Here is a 16,824-nt window from a genome sequence, read left to right on the forward strand (position 1 = left end):
GGTTCCCTGAGAAAGGTAAGATTTATATACAATCAGTTTGTAAAAGTCCATTTTCCAGCCATTTTTTTAGAAATTAGTCTCATACCTAAAGTGAGGTGCCCTATATATGCATGGATATTTAAAAGATATCCTATCTTGATCTGATTGTCGTGGGCTTTAGAAAAACCTGTGGCTGCTCAGTGCTCATAGACCATAGGAATGGCACTTAGTTCTTTTATAACAAAGACAAAATAAATAAATAAATAAATAAATAAATAAATAAATAAATAAATGTTGTTGCAGTGTCTATAAAAAATTAGTATTAGAAAAAATATCCTGCTCGTTGTCGCCATGCCGGCCAACATAAGCCAGTGGTCCGGGCCGCTGTGCCTGCAGGAGGTGGACGAGCGTCCCCAGCACGCGCTGCGGGTCGCCTACGCCAGGGTGGAGGTGGACGAGCTGGGCAAAGTGCTGACGCCCACCCAGGTTAAGAATAGGCCCAGCAGCATCTCATGGGATGGTCTTGACCCAGGGAAACTCTACACCCTGGTCCTCACAGACCCGGACGCTCCCAGCAGGAAGGACCCCAAATTCAGGGAGTGGCACCATTTTCTGGTGGCCAACATGAAGGGCAATGACATCGGCAGCGGCAAGGTCCTCTCAGATTATGTGGGCTCCGGGCCTCCCAGTGGTACAGGCCTCCACCGCTATGTCTGGCTTGTATACGAGCAGGACAAGCCACTGAACTGTGACGAACCCATCCTCAGCAACAGGTCAGGAGATCACCGCAGCAAGTTCAAGGTGGCGGCCTTCCGAAAGAAGTATCACCTGGGAGCCCCGGTGGCGGGCACCTGTTACCAGGCAGAGTGGGACGACTATGTGCCCAAGCTGTATGAGCAGCTCTCTGGGAAGTAGGGGAGCCCTGGATACTAGTGATCCTGGGGACTCCCCGACAGAATTGTCAAGTTGTGCAAAGCATGCTGTTCCTTCTTCCCCTCCTACCCCAGTTCTGAGCTAGGATAGAGGTTTAGGGTGATTTCCCGCTGCCCATCCTTACGATTCTAAAAATTGCCTCCCAGCTTATGTCTTCTCAAATCTAGGCTCCATGTGGGGGTTGTCTGGTGTTCTGATGGAGTCCTCTATTGTTAATTTAAGTGCAACTCTGAAAAGTAAGACCAGGGCCACAGGGGCGAGGGCTAGTGTTGCCTGTGCGTGGTTTGGCAAGGACTCCGTCCGGAACCAGGCGCGGTGGCATCTTCTGAGATGTGTCTTAGAGTCCCGTCCCCTGACAGACAAGCCATGGCTTCCATCTCAGCCGAGTCCTGACAGTCTGGCGTGGTCAGGAGGCTGCATGGGTGCTGATGTCCTGTGACCCTGAAGAACAGGGCTCCTGTGCTGAGGCATGGCCATGAAGCGAGGGGCTAAACCTTGCTTCTCAGAAGTGTGAACAAAAGTCAGTGGAGTTGCTGGGAGTGTTAATCTTGTCTGTTCATCGTCAAATAAAACTAAAAGGCATTGGATTCAGAAAAAAAGAAAAAATATCCTGATAGAAGAGAAAGTAGGAAACAGCACAGCCTGGAATTCATTGGCACAGGAGACCACTTCCTCACTATAACATCAGTAGCACAGACACTGAGAGCAACAATCAATAAATGGGACCTCCTAAAACTGAAAGGCTTATGTAAGGCAAAGAACACAGTCAATAAGACAAAACAGTAGCCTACAGAATGGGAAAAGATGTTCACCAATTCCACATCTGACAGAGGGCTAGCCTCCAAAATTTATAAAGAACTCAAGAATCTAGATATCAAAATACAAAATAACCCAATTAAAAATGGGGTACATTTGATATAATTTCAGTACCTTATAGTAGGATGCCATGTTCAGTCTTAATGCATGGGAGAGGGCCTGGGCCCTGCCCCAACCTATTGTACCAGACTATGGTGACTCCTCATGGGAGCCCTTACCCATGAGGAGGAGTGAACTGGGGATGAGCTAGAGAGGGAGATGAGGGGGTAGGAGGAGGGGTGAGAGGGAGAACTGTGGTTGGAATATAAAATAAAATCAAAAAATGAAAAATATACATATCATATATATATATATATACACTATATAAAAGAACATTTGTTTGCATATGGAAGCAGGAAGTGGATACTAAAAATATATTAACTTGAGCTTCTTTTGTAAAATAATGGGCTCATCTTTTTAAAACATTTATTTCATTTAAAATTATGTATTGTGTATTTCTGTGGGGGGCATATATGCATGTGAGAGGAAAGAAGATGGTGCTGGGTTCCCTGCAGGTAGAGCTACAGGTAGCTACCTGATATGGATGCTGAAAATGAACTTGGGTCCTCTGAAAGAACAGTAAGTACTCTTTATCTCTCCAGCCTCCAGAACTGTACATATCTGTTAAGATATTTTAGAGTACATAAATCCCTATAGCTTATATGTAATACGTGTGTGTGTGTGTGTGTGTGTGTGTGTGTGTGTGGTTGTTTGTTTGTTTGTTTTCTCCTTCTACCTGGTCCTCTACATCCTTTGTCTTTGTCTCTTATTCCTTATTCCTTGTCCTTTGTGCTTCTGGAGCAAATAAATCTCCTTTGTGTTGAGAACTTGACCTTGGAGTGTCTTTTGCCAACATCAGTTCTTCTGATGTTAATAAAGCCATTCCAAGTTTAAAATACCCATACATAGTAAATATTAGAGAAAAAAGGGGGGAACATTAGTGAATCTTGTGATGATCTGCATGTGCTCAATTTTTAACCTGAGAAATGGGAATATCTACTTCATGCAAGGTCATGAGAATTAAGCAGAGAGACAAATGAAAAGGCTGGCACAGTGCCAGTGCATAGACAGAGTTAAAAAAAAAAAAAAAACAAGTCATGCTCGCTCACTCTTCCAACCAAGGTTTTCTTCAGTGCCTGCCTTCCCCAGCCAAGCAACACAAGCCAATGTCAGCTGACAGCAGGGTCTGGACCTCATCTGCCATTTTGTCCTGATTGCCAGGTTCCAAAGATCTCCCACCCCCCGCCACACACACACACAATTTCAGTGACTCTTCAGACACTAATAATGGCTATAGTTTAAATCTGAAGTTTCTGCCCAAAGTCCCTCATGTTAAAGCTGGGATTGTGGCACTGTTGGGAAATCATGGAACTTGTAGCAGGTGGAGCACAGTTGAAGGAACCCTGTTCTCCACGCCTACCCCTCCATGTTTCCAACTGCTACATACCCCACCATGATAGAGTGGGTTGCCATGGGCCTAAGAGTACATAGATGGAAACAAACCATTTCCTTGCTAATTTTACTGTCTCAAGTACTTTCTCATAATGATGGAAGTTGACTAATATACCAACTGCTCCTGAGATCTACAAGCCCCTGTTGTCTCCCAGTCCCCATGAGAGCCCATGAGGCTGAGTCTTGCATTTCTGCTCTTTCATGTTTCCATTTTGTCAAAGCCTAGATGGGTTCTCCCTAGAGTGCTGAGGCATTTCTCTGCCAGCCGTCATCATTTACCCTCTCACCCCACAATGTGTTATAGATTGGAACTTGGACCACTTTCTGCAAGTCCTCATTCAAATGAAAGACAATGAACAAAAGCCTGGCCTTGTTCTCCTGCTGTCTCTAGGCAACCTTTCCTAAACACTATGTAACAAAATGAACCTTAGCCACAAATAAGCAATGCTGACACAGAATGTGACAAAAGTGTTTTAAATTGATACATAGTGGTTATACATACTTACAAATTTAGTGTGAGGTTTCCAAGCCTTTACAAAGTGGGGCCATTGGATTGTGGTAACTTTGTTAGCCTCCACCTCAAACACTCAGGAAAAAAATTGCTCTGGTAACATTATAAAGTTCCTCTACTTGAGCTTTTAAAGTATTCTATTAATTACTGTCAGTCATAGTCATCTTGCTGTGCCCCAGACCACCAGACTATGCACTGTGCCCAACCAGACCCCACCAATCATCTCCCCCCTCACCCCAATAATAGTGACAGGGGAGTAGTGATAGCAACATATCAACAGAGCAAAGATCAAATATGTTTTCTGTGCAAACATTAATCCTGAATATTACAAAGTGATAACTATCTTTCTCAGGGCAAAATAAAAGTAAGAGTTGGAAATGTTATTTTAAATCCAGGATTGGTTCCTGAATCCATTTCTGGTTCCTAATAACTCTTAAGTATACTACTTGGGTGCCTTTGATCTGTCTTCTACCATTGAGCATCAGTGTCCTGAAGGGATCTACTCATAGAAGAGAGAGAACAATCACTTGAGAGGGTGTTTTTGCTGTTATTAGTCATCACACATGCATATATCAGAAAAGAAGTAAAAACCATTTCACTGAGTTATTTTAAATAAATATTCGAGTAATAGTAAGATGAAATGCTGGTGCTTGTTAACTTCTGTCTATTTTACACAAGCTAGAGTCCTTTAGAAAAGAAGAACTTCGAGTAAGGAAATGAATGCCTCCATGAAATTGGTCTGTAGGCAAATCTATGGTGTGTTTTCTTGATTAGCGATTGATGTGGGAGGGCCCAGTTCATTGTGAGTGACATCATTTCTGAGTGATATAAAGAAACAGTCTGATCAAGCTGGTAGGCAGCACTCCCCCATGGCCTTCACATTACTGCCTCCAGACTATGTATTGTAAGCTGAAAGAAACCCTCTCCTCTGCAGTTTGCTTTTGCTCATGGTGTTTTATTAAAGCAGTGGAGAGTAAACTAAGACAGTGCTAGCTATTTCTTAGAAGGGTCTCCTTGACTGCATAGAGATTGAAGGCAGAAAGCCAATCCATGTGTAGGTTTACTTTGCTTGTTATTTTCATATACTTGTTATAATTCACACTTTAGGAGTCAGTTGAAAGGTTTTTCCTGGGTAGAATTAAGGTCGTTCTAATCTATGAACAAGTATAGAGTTTGTCACGGTTTCGAGTCCTAAGCACCTGTCTGTAGAGAAATTCCAGCCACTGCCTTGTTGGTCACAGACATTGCACAAGAGTGCCCTCTTTCTTGTAGCTGTGTTTTCATTCAACTGATACATTGTATCACAGGCCATGATAGATAAGAAGATAAAAATTCACAGACTGGATCCAATCAAGCATGCATGTTTAAAAAAAAATCTGATTCTTATTTATCTAAAATGGTTGCTATCTACTAGCTCTTGGAAGACGCAAGGTAAGGTTGTAGGAAATATACATGCTTTACCTGTGAAGAAATGAGAATATGTGGATGGAGAGACGGCTCCGCAGGTAAGAGCACTTGCTACTTTTTCAGAGGACTGGGTTGGGTTCCCATCACCCATGTGGTAATTTACAATCTGTAACTTCAGACCTAGAGAACCTAATGCCCTCTTCTAATCTCTGCAGGCACTGCATTCACACAGCAAACAAAACATTCATACATATAACATAAAACTAAATAATTATTTTTAAACAAGTGAGAATAAGCCCAATTGACTTCCTCAGATTTTAAATAATAACTATCATTTTAAGTGCTTACTATATACCATGCTAAATTCTTTAAATTTTTATTTCAAATAAACTTCACAGTAGTCATATTTTGCATAGAATAAACTTGATATCCACATAACAAATGAAGAAACTGAGTGTAGTAGAGTTATTTGTTACAAGTCACATCGTGGATGGCAAAAGAGGACTCAGCTTCTTCAAAAAATTGTTTTAATTCCTTGAGAATTTCATAGGATGTGTTTTGATAATGTTCACTGCCAATTCTTCCCCTTAATTCCTATAAGACCAGGTCCCCCCACCTCCCCATTTTGTATCATTTTCTTTTTATTAATGACTCATCAACACCAATTTGCATGTTCATATACTTCTGATATAGGGCATGGCCTGGAGCATGGCCAACCTACCAGGAGACACGCCCATAAATAAAACCCCAGAAGCCATCAATTCTCCACAGTACCCCAGTTAAGAGTAGAGGCTCAAAAACCATTTCTACTTCTTGCTAGAATGTTGACTGGCCTGATGTTGTGCAGGCAACCACAGCTGCTGTGAGTTAATGAATGCGGTAGCCTTGCATATCTGGAAGACACTGTTCATTCTGGTCTTTTCCATCCCCTCTTCTGGGATGGCTCCTGAGCCTCTGAGATGTGACATCAATGCCCTGTTTGTGACTGGGAGCTCCTCATCCAATTACTCTCTGCACTTTGACCAATTGTGGATTTCTGCATTAACTATAATCCACTGCACAAAGTAACTTCTCTGATGAGGTCTGAGAGAGAATTGCACTATGCCGCAGGGAGAGGCACAAGTTTATAGGTCAGTTTGATATAATTTGTAGTATATTCACCCATGGGGCCTGTAAGCTCCCCAACCATGTGATCTAAACCAGGCTTACAGTATCAGGCACGTGTTTAGTGCTGTATAGCAGGCCTTAAATCCTATGGGAAAGTGGTAGGTTACCTCCTTAACATCTGTGCCACAAGTACACCTGGGGGCATATATATCTAATCATGCTAGTCACTTAACATCTGTCTAGCCTTTAGGAACACACAAGAGTTGTTAGCTATTGAACTCCTTCCTTTCACCTCCCCACTGATTCTAGAAAACAAACATGCCTCTTGTCATGTACACCAGCTGACACTGGCTTATGTACACTCTTCTCAAGAACCACTTTTGTTCCTCAGTAAGATCCTAAGTGACATAGAGGTCAATGATTACAGGATGAGGTGAATTCTCAGTTCTGTTGTCACCTAGCTGATGCTGAGGGCAAAGAGAAGGTAGTTATTTAGAGTTTTTAGACACTGTGTATAAAACATATATTTATAATTTTAGGACCCCATACACACTTTAGGCTATTGCCACTTCTAAGGCTTGATCTTCATTATCCATTAATAAATCCCCCTGTGGTATTTTGAAAGAAAACGGCCCCCAAATGGAGTGGCAAATTAGGAGGTGTGGCCTTGTTACGGGAAGTATGTCACTGTGGAGGCAGGCTTTGAGATCTCATATGCTCCAGCCCAAGGGGGTCAGTCAACAGGGACCCTGGGGAAGGGAGTGAGAATGAGGGGACAAGAGACCAGAGATGGAGACAAGACAGTGTTCTGATCAAGTCTTGTTTAATGAATATAACCACAGGATTGAAGTAGTGGAGACATGAGGGAATGGGCCAAAGGAAGGATGTGAGGGAGGCAGAATGTCCTTCCCAGAAGAATGCTATAAGATAAGTTGCTATAAGCATGCAGCTGGGACTCTTTCAGGGTCCGGCTGCTTAATATGTTTAACAAGAGAACAATCATAGGAGAATGGAAATTTACCAGTATGTAAGTATCTAAGAGAGAAGTAGGAAAGATGGCTGTTAAGATACGAACTTTGCTCTGGGGTTCCCCACACTCATATATACTCAAGCCATTCCGGGTGAGACAGACCACTTCCTGTTGCCTGCCTATCAAAATGCAGAGGCCTCGCAGCTCCAGCACCATGTCTGCTTGCACATCACTGTGTTGCACCATGATGACAGCGGACTAAATCTTTGAAAATTAAGTCAGTCTAATTAAATATCTTTTTTTCTAAGAGTTGACATAGTCATGGTGTATCTTCACAGCAATTAGAAACCCTAACTAAGACACCTCTCATAGTATGAGACAAGATTGATTGTCCAGGATCTGAGTTGGGGTGAACCATTGAATAGAAAAAGCAGATAAGCTAGTCTTGTCCGTAACACTTGTGATTACCTGGCTAAAATGCAGATGAAAACTCCTCTTCTGTGACCTGAGCCATTCTTTTCCCATTCCCACTCAATCCTATACCATGGGGACCCTTAAAATTCATATGTGGACACTCCAGCTCCTTTGTCCAATGTCTGCTCATGTCTTGTGTAAACAGACCTTTGCTTTATTTTATATATATACATATATATATATATGTATATATATAAAATTTTATTTATTTATTTATTTATTTATTTATTTATTTATTGGCTTGGCAGAGAATATGTTTCTTGCATTCACATGGTCAGGGGAAAAGATGCATGGGTTCAGGCTGAAGCTGTCTTCCTTCGGTCTTCTAGCCCTGTGAAAACCAAAGGAAAACACTTTCACAGCCCCATGAAAATTGGGGCAAAAAAGAGGTCCTGACTCTTGTTGTAGCCTGTTTTACAGAGTGAGGAAATGAAAACTTGGGTGTGGATGCTATGTGGATCATTCCAAAAAGGGAAATGAGTAGAAGGATGTGGAGTTTGAAGCAGAGAGCTACAGCGTCAGATCCAGGACTTTGGGTTATCCTATTGTGTCTCTGTATGAGATAGTAGCAGGTTACCCCAAGTAACTGTCTTGGAGCTATAGGGCAACTTTATTAGAGTTTAAAAGAAAGCCTTCAGGGCAGGCAAGCTACAAATCTCTGTAGCTTCCTAGAGGAGCAGAATAGAGATCAGGGAGTAAGACAGTCATGTTTTGAGATAAATTAAGTTATTTAGTCCAAATATTTTTTAAAAAGTTAAGTCCCCAGAGGATTTTTTTTCTGTAGTTAGGGCCAATTCTTCCTTCAACCACCACCAAAAGAGTCATATAAACTTTCTAACCTCCCCAACCCTGACCTCTAAAGCAAAGAATGAGGCTGATCAAATGATAGCAAAGCTGCGAGGGCGTCTGTCCATTGTGCAGGGCTGTCAAAAGTGGCGCTTGTTGTATTGAAAGAAAATTGAGGTTTTTGTGAGAGCAGTAACCAGAGACCTGCTCTTATCATAACAGGTCCTCATCCAAGTAGCTTTCCAGTCTGGACTGCATTGTGGGAAGTGAGTATTCTCTTTCTTACCAGTTCAAAGACCAAAATGAACACCAAGGAGTCCTTACTCTTGATATCTCTGTGTGATAATTATTCCATTTGAAGTTTAATTCCATTTATTTAGGCCCTTACCTTTTAAACATGGAGAACTGCATGTCAAAATATGAGGAATGCTTAATTAGAGATTTTCATATTTCATTCTTATGCCTTTTTGAGGCTGAAATCTCTAAGTTGAAGAAGTTGAAGGTTCTTATCAGTACTGTACCTTGGGCTTTAGGTTAAGAAAACAATAATTTCACCAAAACAAAGCAATCTACTAGTGATTTTTTTTGATTCCTGATATTTGTATAAAACAATGGCAGAGATGATTTATTCTTAATGGTAGTAGAGTAAATAATAAAATTTACAGGTTTAGCTCTTCTTGGGGGGAATAGAACAGTCATGTTAAAGATAGTCACATAGTGACACAAGTCTCTACAACTTTTTAATCGTGCAGACCTGAATCTCTGTACCCATTGGAAAGCTGTTTCCAACCTGCCCTCTACTCCCTGACAATCATCACCCTACTTAGTGTTGCTTTTCGTTTGACTACCTACCTCAAACGGATGGGGTCTCACAGTGGACATATCTTCTTGATTAGCTCATTTCCTTTGGTATGGTGTCCTCTTGATTCATCTACACTGCACAACATGTAACATGATTCCCTTCCCTCTTAATGCAGGTGCTATCTTATTGTCAGTGTACACTGTTTCCATCTTTTGGTAATTATGAATAGCACAGCTGTTAAGTGTGGATGTACAAATACTGCCTCTCAAGCATCCATTGCCTTTTATGATGGGAAGTTCTGTGTGCATGCAGAACTATGTGGAAAGTATTCAAAACTATTAAAGATTTACTTATGAACAAATTTATGTTAAAGTCGAACTTCTTTTAAGTGGAAGGTCAATATTTTTGCTTTTGACACATTAATAACAAATTGTCTTAGGTGAACATACTCATCCATAGCTTCTATGATTTTGTTTGTAATTTATTTCACAGTGATTTTTCTCTGATAATATGAAATGATATTTATTATAAATCAAATGGGATTTTCTCTTATCAGAGGGAAGATACCTTTAACATATCTAGGATGTATTCCTAAAACACAAAATATTATCGCAAACAGGTAATATGCATACCTACGTGTCTACGTGTATACTTCTTCTGTCTTCTAAATCCATGTTTCTTATTGTCTTTTAGTATTATTTTTGTATTGTTATTATCTCCATGTTCTATTATATTTCCTATTAAAGGTTAGTTTCATTTCATTGGGCTCTTTCTCTCTTAATGCTACTGTTAATGTTATTTGTGCATGTGAACACTCACCAGAAGACAGGGCTATGTCATTACTTTGGACATACTTGTCCTTTAATTCTCACACAGCTAGGAAGGATTGTTTCTCACAACTGGATAAAATGAAACACCAAGTTTAAGTCAAGTTCTCCAAGGATACAAAACCACGAACCAGGATTCAAAGATACCACCAGCTGATCTTAGTTGCTTGCTACTTATTTTTTAAATCTACCTATCATAGTTCTGTTTAACTTACCAGTATATTCGGGGGCCTGACTGATTGTTCTAGTGCACAGAGGGTTTGAAACCTCTGAAGGGGCTATTCTTTTTCATCTAGCTTTCTACCCCTATGTTGTTTATGCTGTGTTGGAAAGCACTGGTTTTCTCTAACTTCTATCTTTAGTGTTCACAGTAGAATGAGACTGTTAAGAGAATAAGGACAAAGTGTCAGGCTTACACATTTGGGAAATAAAGGTCTGGACTTGTGAATGTGACCTACATTCTGCCAGTAACATTGAGATGGCATATAGCAGGTATCCAAGCTTCTGGGTGAGTTAGTATGGAACCTGAGCAGCTTCCTAGGCTTCCTTCAAATATTCCTCCGGTGCCCTAAGTTCTAGCAGGACAAAAAGCTTTCTTTGCCATCTTTCTGCCCATCTTCGGCACATCCTGAAGGCTGGTTGGAAGCTCTCACAGAGAGCTAATCTTGCAGGCTTTCCTGCCCTCACAGTCCCTCTGCCCTTCTGAAAGCACAAAACTCGCTGTTGAAGTGAGTAATTTTTTTCCCTTGGGGAACTGAAGCCAAACACTAGCTCATCTCTGCAGGCCTGTAATTAAATCTGGAGTACAGGTCACCAGTGCCACTGGGTCAGGAGACAGACAAAAAGAGACGTGAAAGAAATGGCATTTGTTTCTTGGATGGCCCTGGTGTTTCTCTGAGAGGAAGGTCCTGGCAGCCACACAGTGGAGTCCCTGTGACCGGAATGCTTGTGCTTCTCACGACCTGCCAGTTGGCTCCAAAATAGTTCTTCCAGATCAAGGGCTATCTGGCCCACTCAGCCCTTGAAACTGAAGCCCTTTGCTGGTGGTCTGTGGCCGCCCCAAGAGATATTTTCCTACCTCACCACCTCTGATTCTAACCAGCAAAGTGGCTCATCCTTGACTGTGCACCACACTCAACTAGTGGGCCAAGGAAAATAACCTCTGAAACATACCCCAGGGATTTTGATTTAGTCAGGCTAGAGCAGGATGTGAGAATACATTTTCCTCTAGTTATTCATTTTCCTAATTGATAATTACATATATATGTGTGTGTGTGTGTGTGTATACATATATATATATATATATATATATATATATATATATAGTGCCATGTATGTTTTATAGTACACACACACACAATGTAATCTCTCCTCTTAGTAACTTTTAATAATATAATATTAGAAAACGTGCTGTGGTTGTACACACCTATAATTATATTACTCGGGATACTGAGGCAGGAGGACTGAGAGTTCAAGACCACTTTGAGCTATATAACAAAGTTTTGTCTCAAAATATAATACAATACAATGTGTTATTATTAACTGTGGCCATTGTGTCTTACAATGGTTCTCTTGAATTTACCACTCATGTATACTTTGGCCAATGTCTTCTAAACTCACACCCCTCTCGCTGTGAATTAAAAAAAATGTTAGGTCACACATGTACACAAGACAAAGCATTGTTTGTCTTTTTGTGTCTGGCTATTTGGTTTAGCATAATGAACTCCAGCTTTATCTATATTGCCACAAATGACAGCATTTTCTTCAGGTTTAAGGCTAAATAGTATTCCATTGTATATAGAGACCACATTTTTAAAATAATTTGAATGTGTTATACATGCACATAGTGTATTTTGGCCATATTTACCCTGCATTCCTCTCTCTAACTGTGCTCCATCTATCCCCTACCCCATCCAAAATTTGCCTTTTTTTCTGTTTGTGTGTATGTGTGTGTTTCGATACCTCATGGAGTCCAATTTGTGCTATCCATATACTCATGGTGTGGGGCCATTCACTATAGCATGATCTACCTACTGGTAGGCATGCACTCAAAGAAAGCTGACTGTCTCTCTCAAGAAGCCATCAACTGTCAATAGCTCCTCAGTTAGGGGTATGGTTTCATGATTCCCCCCTACAAATTTCATGCTGGAATGTTTAATTGATTGATATTTTTGCTGCTCTTGTTCAGGCAACCACAGCTGCTATGAGTCCATGAGTATAACTCAGAAAACACTACTTCTCTCTGACCCTCTCCCACCTCTTGTTCTTACAATGTTCCCAGCCCCTGTTATGAAGGAGGAGTGATATAGATGTCCCATTTGTGGCTGAACACTTCACTAACACAGTCCAAACATTGATTAGTTGTGAGTTTTTAAATTAACAACCACCCACTGCACAAAGAAATGTCTCTGATGAGGTCTGAGAGATCCATTAATCTATAGGTAGGCATAGGGCTATCAATTTAGAGGGAAGTTGGATACTATGTCCATTAGTAAAGTAGTATTTGTAGGTTCACTGCTGAGGCTTGTGAGCTCCCCAACCATGGGTTCTTATCCAGATTTACAGTACCAAGCATCAGTCAGAAAGTGGTTTGTTGTCCCCATGACATTCATACCATTATTACACCCAGTCATTATTGTAGCTCACAGAATTCATAGCTGTGTCAGATGACCACCCCCCCTACACACACACACACACACACACACAGTAGTCCATGAAATCTAGGCAGTAGAGAGGAAGCTTCCTGGTCAGTACCAGCTCAGTTTCTCTATGTTCTGTGGCCAGCTATGGATGGACACTTTAGGTTGTCTGCACTTCTTATTTGTTGTGAATGATGCTGTAATGAACATGGGAATGCAGCTGGCTCTTTAATATATTGATCTAATTTTCTTAGGGTACATACCAAGAAATAGGACTTCTATATCATAGGGCCCCTCTAAATTGTTTCTTAAATTTTGTTTGTTTGGGTTTTTGTTGTTGTTGTTTTGTTTTTTGTTTTGGGTTTTTTTTGGTTTGGGTTTTTTGTTTTTGTTTTTGTTTTTTTAAAGACAGGGTATCTCTGGCTGTCTTGAGACTCTCTCTGTAGACCTAGCTAGACCCAAACTCAGACATCTGCCTGCCTCTGCCTCTCAAGTGCTAGGATTAAAGGCATGTGCCACCACACCCAGATGTTTGTTTTAAAGAAAATTCCATACTCTTTTGTATAGGGGCCGCACTAAGAATTTACATGTTGATGTTGCTGGTCAAAAAAAAACCCTTGGTAATCAGAAAGCAATAGTTGTTGTCGCTGGGACAGTGGATTTCTTGTACAAGTTAACTGTTGATAATATGTTGATCTTTACGGTTACCACACCTGCATTATCATTTTTTTAATTAATTTATTTTTTTAATTTTATATTCCAAACACAGTTCCTCCATCCCTCCTCCCACCACCCTGTGCCCACTCCTCCCAACAGGTAAGGGCTCTTATGGGAAGCCAAGGAAGCATGGCATATTAAGTTGGGGCAGGACCAAGCCCCTCCCCATTGTATTAAGGCTGAGCATGGCATCCCACCATAAGGAATGGACTCCAACAAGTTAGCTCATGTACCAGGGATCGATCCTGGTCCTATTGCCAGGGGGCCCTCAGCTAGTCCAAACTTCACAACTGTCTCCCACATATAGAGGGCCGAGTTCAATCCTCTGGAGTCTCCACAGTTGTAGGTCTAGAGTTCATCAGTTTTCAGGAGCTTGGTTCAGCTATCTCTATAGATTTAACCATCATGATCTTGACCTCTTTTGCTCAGATATTCCTTCCTCCCTCTCTTTGACTGGATTCTCAGAGTTCAGCCTGGTTCTTGGTTGTGGACATCTGCATCTGGTTCGATCAATTACTGGATAAGGACGATATGATGATAGCTGGGGTATTCACCTATCTGATTACAGGCGTAGGACAGTTCTGGCACCCTCTCCATTATTGCTGGGAGTTTTAGCTGGAGTCCTCCTTGTAGAACCTGCATTATTCTTATCCCTACTGCTTACTTTTTGTTTTTATTTTCTTCTTCTTTTGTATAAATTTCATAAAAAATGAGTCCATTAATTTCAATAATTAAAAGTAAGTGGACTTTCCTTTTTGTCCTACTGCATCATTAGACTTCAAACAAGCTGCTTCAAATTCCATTTTATTATAAGACATGAAGAACAAGTAAGACTCCACCAAAACAGATCTTTCAATAATATCTTCTCGGTAAAATGAATATTGGAACCAAGGCCACAGATTACTGGCTCCTGCAATCACATGAGACTTAAAAGAAGTTCTTCTGTTTGACAAGAAATATTCATGGTTTTCTCCCACTTGCTCTCAGTTCTAACCACATGCCTGGAGTGTGTTCTCACTGTACTTCTAGTCAGGCTTCTATCTGTTCTCTTCATGCAGGAAGAAAAACAGAGAAAGTTAAAAGGAAGTGGTTTGTGGCAGAGTTCCTTATCTCATAGCTCAGACTCTTGTGTTAGGATATGGTGCAAGAAAGAATGAGAATGTGAGTCAGATACCCTGAGAATATATTTACTGCTGGTAAAATAATGGTGTTTCCATCCATTGTGCAGAACTCTGTGTGTAAATATTTATTTATAACTATTTTCAGTATATCAGTAAAGTCTTCTACCACTTATTTATAGTTAATGAAGGAGGTTTTTGAGCTAAATAATAATGCTAAAGGCATTATTTCTTGACCAGCCCATCTGTCTCTCTCCCAAAGAGTACTTAATAAAAATGTGAGTAGAATCATTGTTATTAGGTAACATAAAACCCTTTATTATTTATAAGACATTAAAATTACTATCTTTTTAAACAGTTGCTTTTTAGTAATAATGAATTTCTTGTCATGCACCACAAAGTTTCATGTACCCACAAAAAATATCTGGACTCTTTTTAAGTTAGCACTTTGACATCTTGTAATCATTGTGATTTGGTAGATACTTTCTGTTGTATGTTGACTTTACATTGAACTCTTCTAAGAAATGAAAGCCTAAAACTAGACTCAATGATAATCATGAATCAAGTTTGGAGGATAAAGGAGAATCTATTCTTAGAGAAATGTTCCTTATTATCACTCCAAGAGGGACCCTGAATAAGATCTATCTTCTGTCATACAGCACTGATGACCTCCGCCTATTCCAACCAATACACTCTAAACATGAGACTGAGAAAAGCTGTATATGATTGAGGGAGCGCAGATAAGATACCCTGTTATCATCTATCTATCTATCTATCTATCTATCTATCTATCTATCTATCATCAATATATTTCTACTAGCTCTCCTTCTGGGGTAGATAAGAGAAAGTGGAAAGAAGAGAGAAAGAAGGCAAAATTTTAAAGGCAGTTGCTATTTTAGAAAAGACAGAATGAAAGACAAAATATGTCAATGATTTTGCTGCTAACAACAAAGTTCCTTGTTTTTATTTTCAAAGTTGAAAGTTCTAGTCAGAATTTAATTATTATTATTCCCAAATTATTTCACTGAATAAACTGGTTTTTATGCTAAGTATTCATTGCTTAAAATGAAGTTTAGAATACCATTTTTGGTGAGTGTGGTATATATTTATTGTAAAATTGTTATTGTTCTCTCTGTTGTGGTCCACTTACCTGAAGAAAACCAAGGAAAAGTAAGAACACAGCTCTAGCTTCAACATTTCAACCTGGAAAAGCCACAGGCTTGAGTATAGAGACCAAAATAAGCATGACATTAAGCAAAATGAGGCCATAAGAGGCAAGAAGCAATCAGTGGGGTCAAAGAGACGCAGCTACTGCTCAAGTCATAACAGGGGAGGGCTTTGGGGAGGAGTAACAGAGTGATGGCAGTAATGCAGATGGGTTGAAAGGAAAAAATCCAGAATGTAATAGACCTGCGTAGTTGGCAAGCATGAGCAAAGTAGAGCAAATTCATCAACTACTTAGTCTGAGCAACGTAGACTCCTTAGAGTGACCAGATGAAGAAATGCATGACACCCTCACAAACAATAGAGGTGTTGATTAAGTTGATTAAGATACAGATTAGAAGGAAAGTACCCTAGGCTACAAGAGAACTAAGAATGTAGGAAAAGGAAGAAGCAGAAGAAAGGGAAAGTAGAGTTGCAAACACTAGAGAAGAACAACTGAATTTGAGACCTTAAAGAAATACAAGGCACAAGAAGACTCCTTGTATTAGAGAGGTGAGGGAGGAAGTGAGTAGGGAAAAAAAAGGAAAAGATGGATCCAAAGAGATTGGGGGTAGAAAACAATTGATGTAAGAGTGGCATAAAGCTGGGGCATAAGCAGTGTTAGTTAGAGTTGGGGAATCTGTAGCTTTGAGTTCTTGTGAAGAAATTTGTCATCCACACGTTTGCTGAGCATTAGTGAAAACTTGACAGAGGCAATGAGCAATGGGCATGAACTTGTAACACCTGGGGCTTAGTTTCCGGGGGATATAGAATCCAAATGAAAGGCAAGAGGTTACACAAAGGGGCAGCTGATGCTGAGGTCATGACTACATAACCTCACTGATAGAAAGTAATCATTTGGGATGAGACACCAATAAAGGTACCATGAGAGTGGTGGGTTAAAAGACCTTTGAATTGTTAAAGAGAAAATAATAATGAAAATAAACTTGATTAATATGAATTAATGTTCTATTGAAAGACCAAGATCTTTCAATAAACTATTCTTGATCCAATCGGGTCTATCCTTAGCTCAGGGTTATTATC

At 40.3% G+C, this 16,824-nt stretch overlaps 1 protein-coding gene across 1 annotated transcript; it reads left to right on the forward strand.

The window, feature by feature from the left end:
• Window positions 1-319: 319 nt before the first annotated feature.
• On the forward strand, window positions 320-1,029 carry LOC127224931 (phosphatidylethanolamine-binding protein 1-like). The gene has a single exon (XM_051188156.1). It carries the CDS (start codon window positions 331-333, stop codon window positions 892-894), a length of 564 nt encoding a protein of 187 aa, XP_051044113.1. The 5' UTR covers window positions 320-330; the 3' UTR covers window positions 895-1,029.
• Window positions 1,030-16,824: the final 15,795 nt, after the last annotated feature.

This window comes from Phodopus roborovskii, unplaced genomic scaffold (genome assembly GCF_943737965.1).
Source record: "Phodopus roborovskii unplaced genomic scaffold, PHOROB, whole genome shotgun sequence".
Classification (NCBI taxonomy): Eukaryota; Metazoa; Chordata; class Mammalia; order Rodentia; family Cricetidae; genus Phodopus; species Phodopus roborovskii.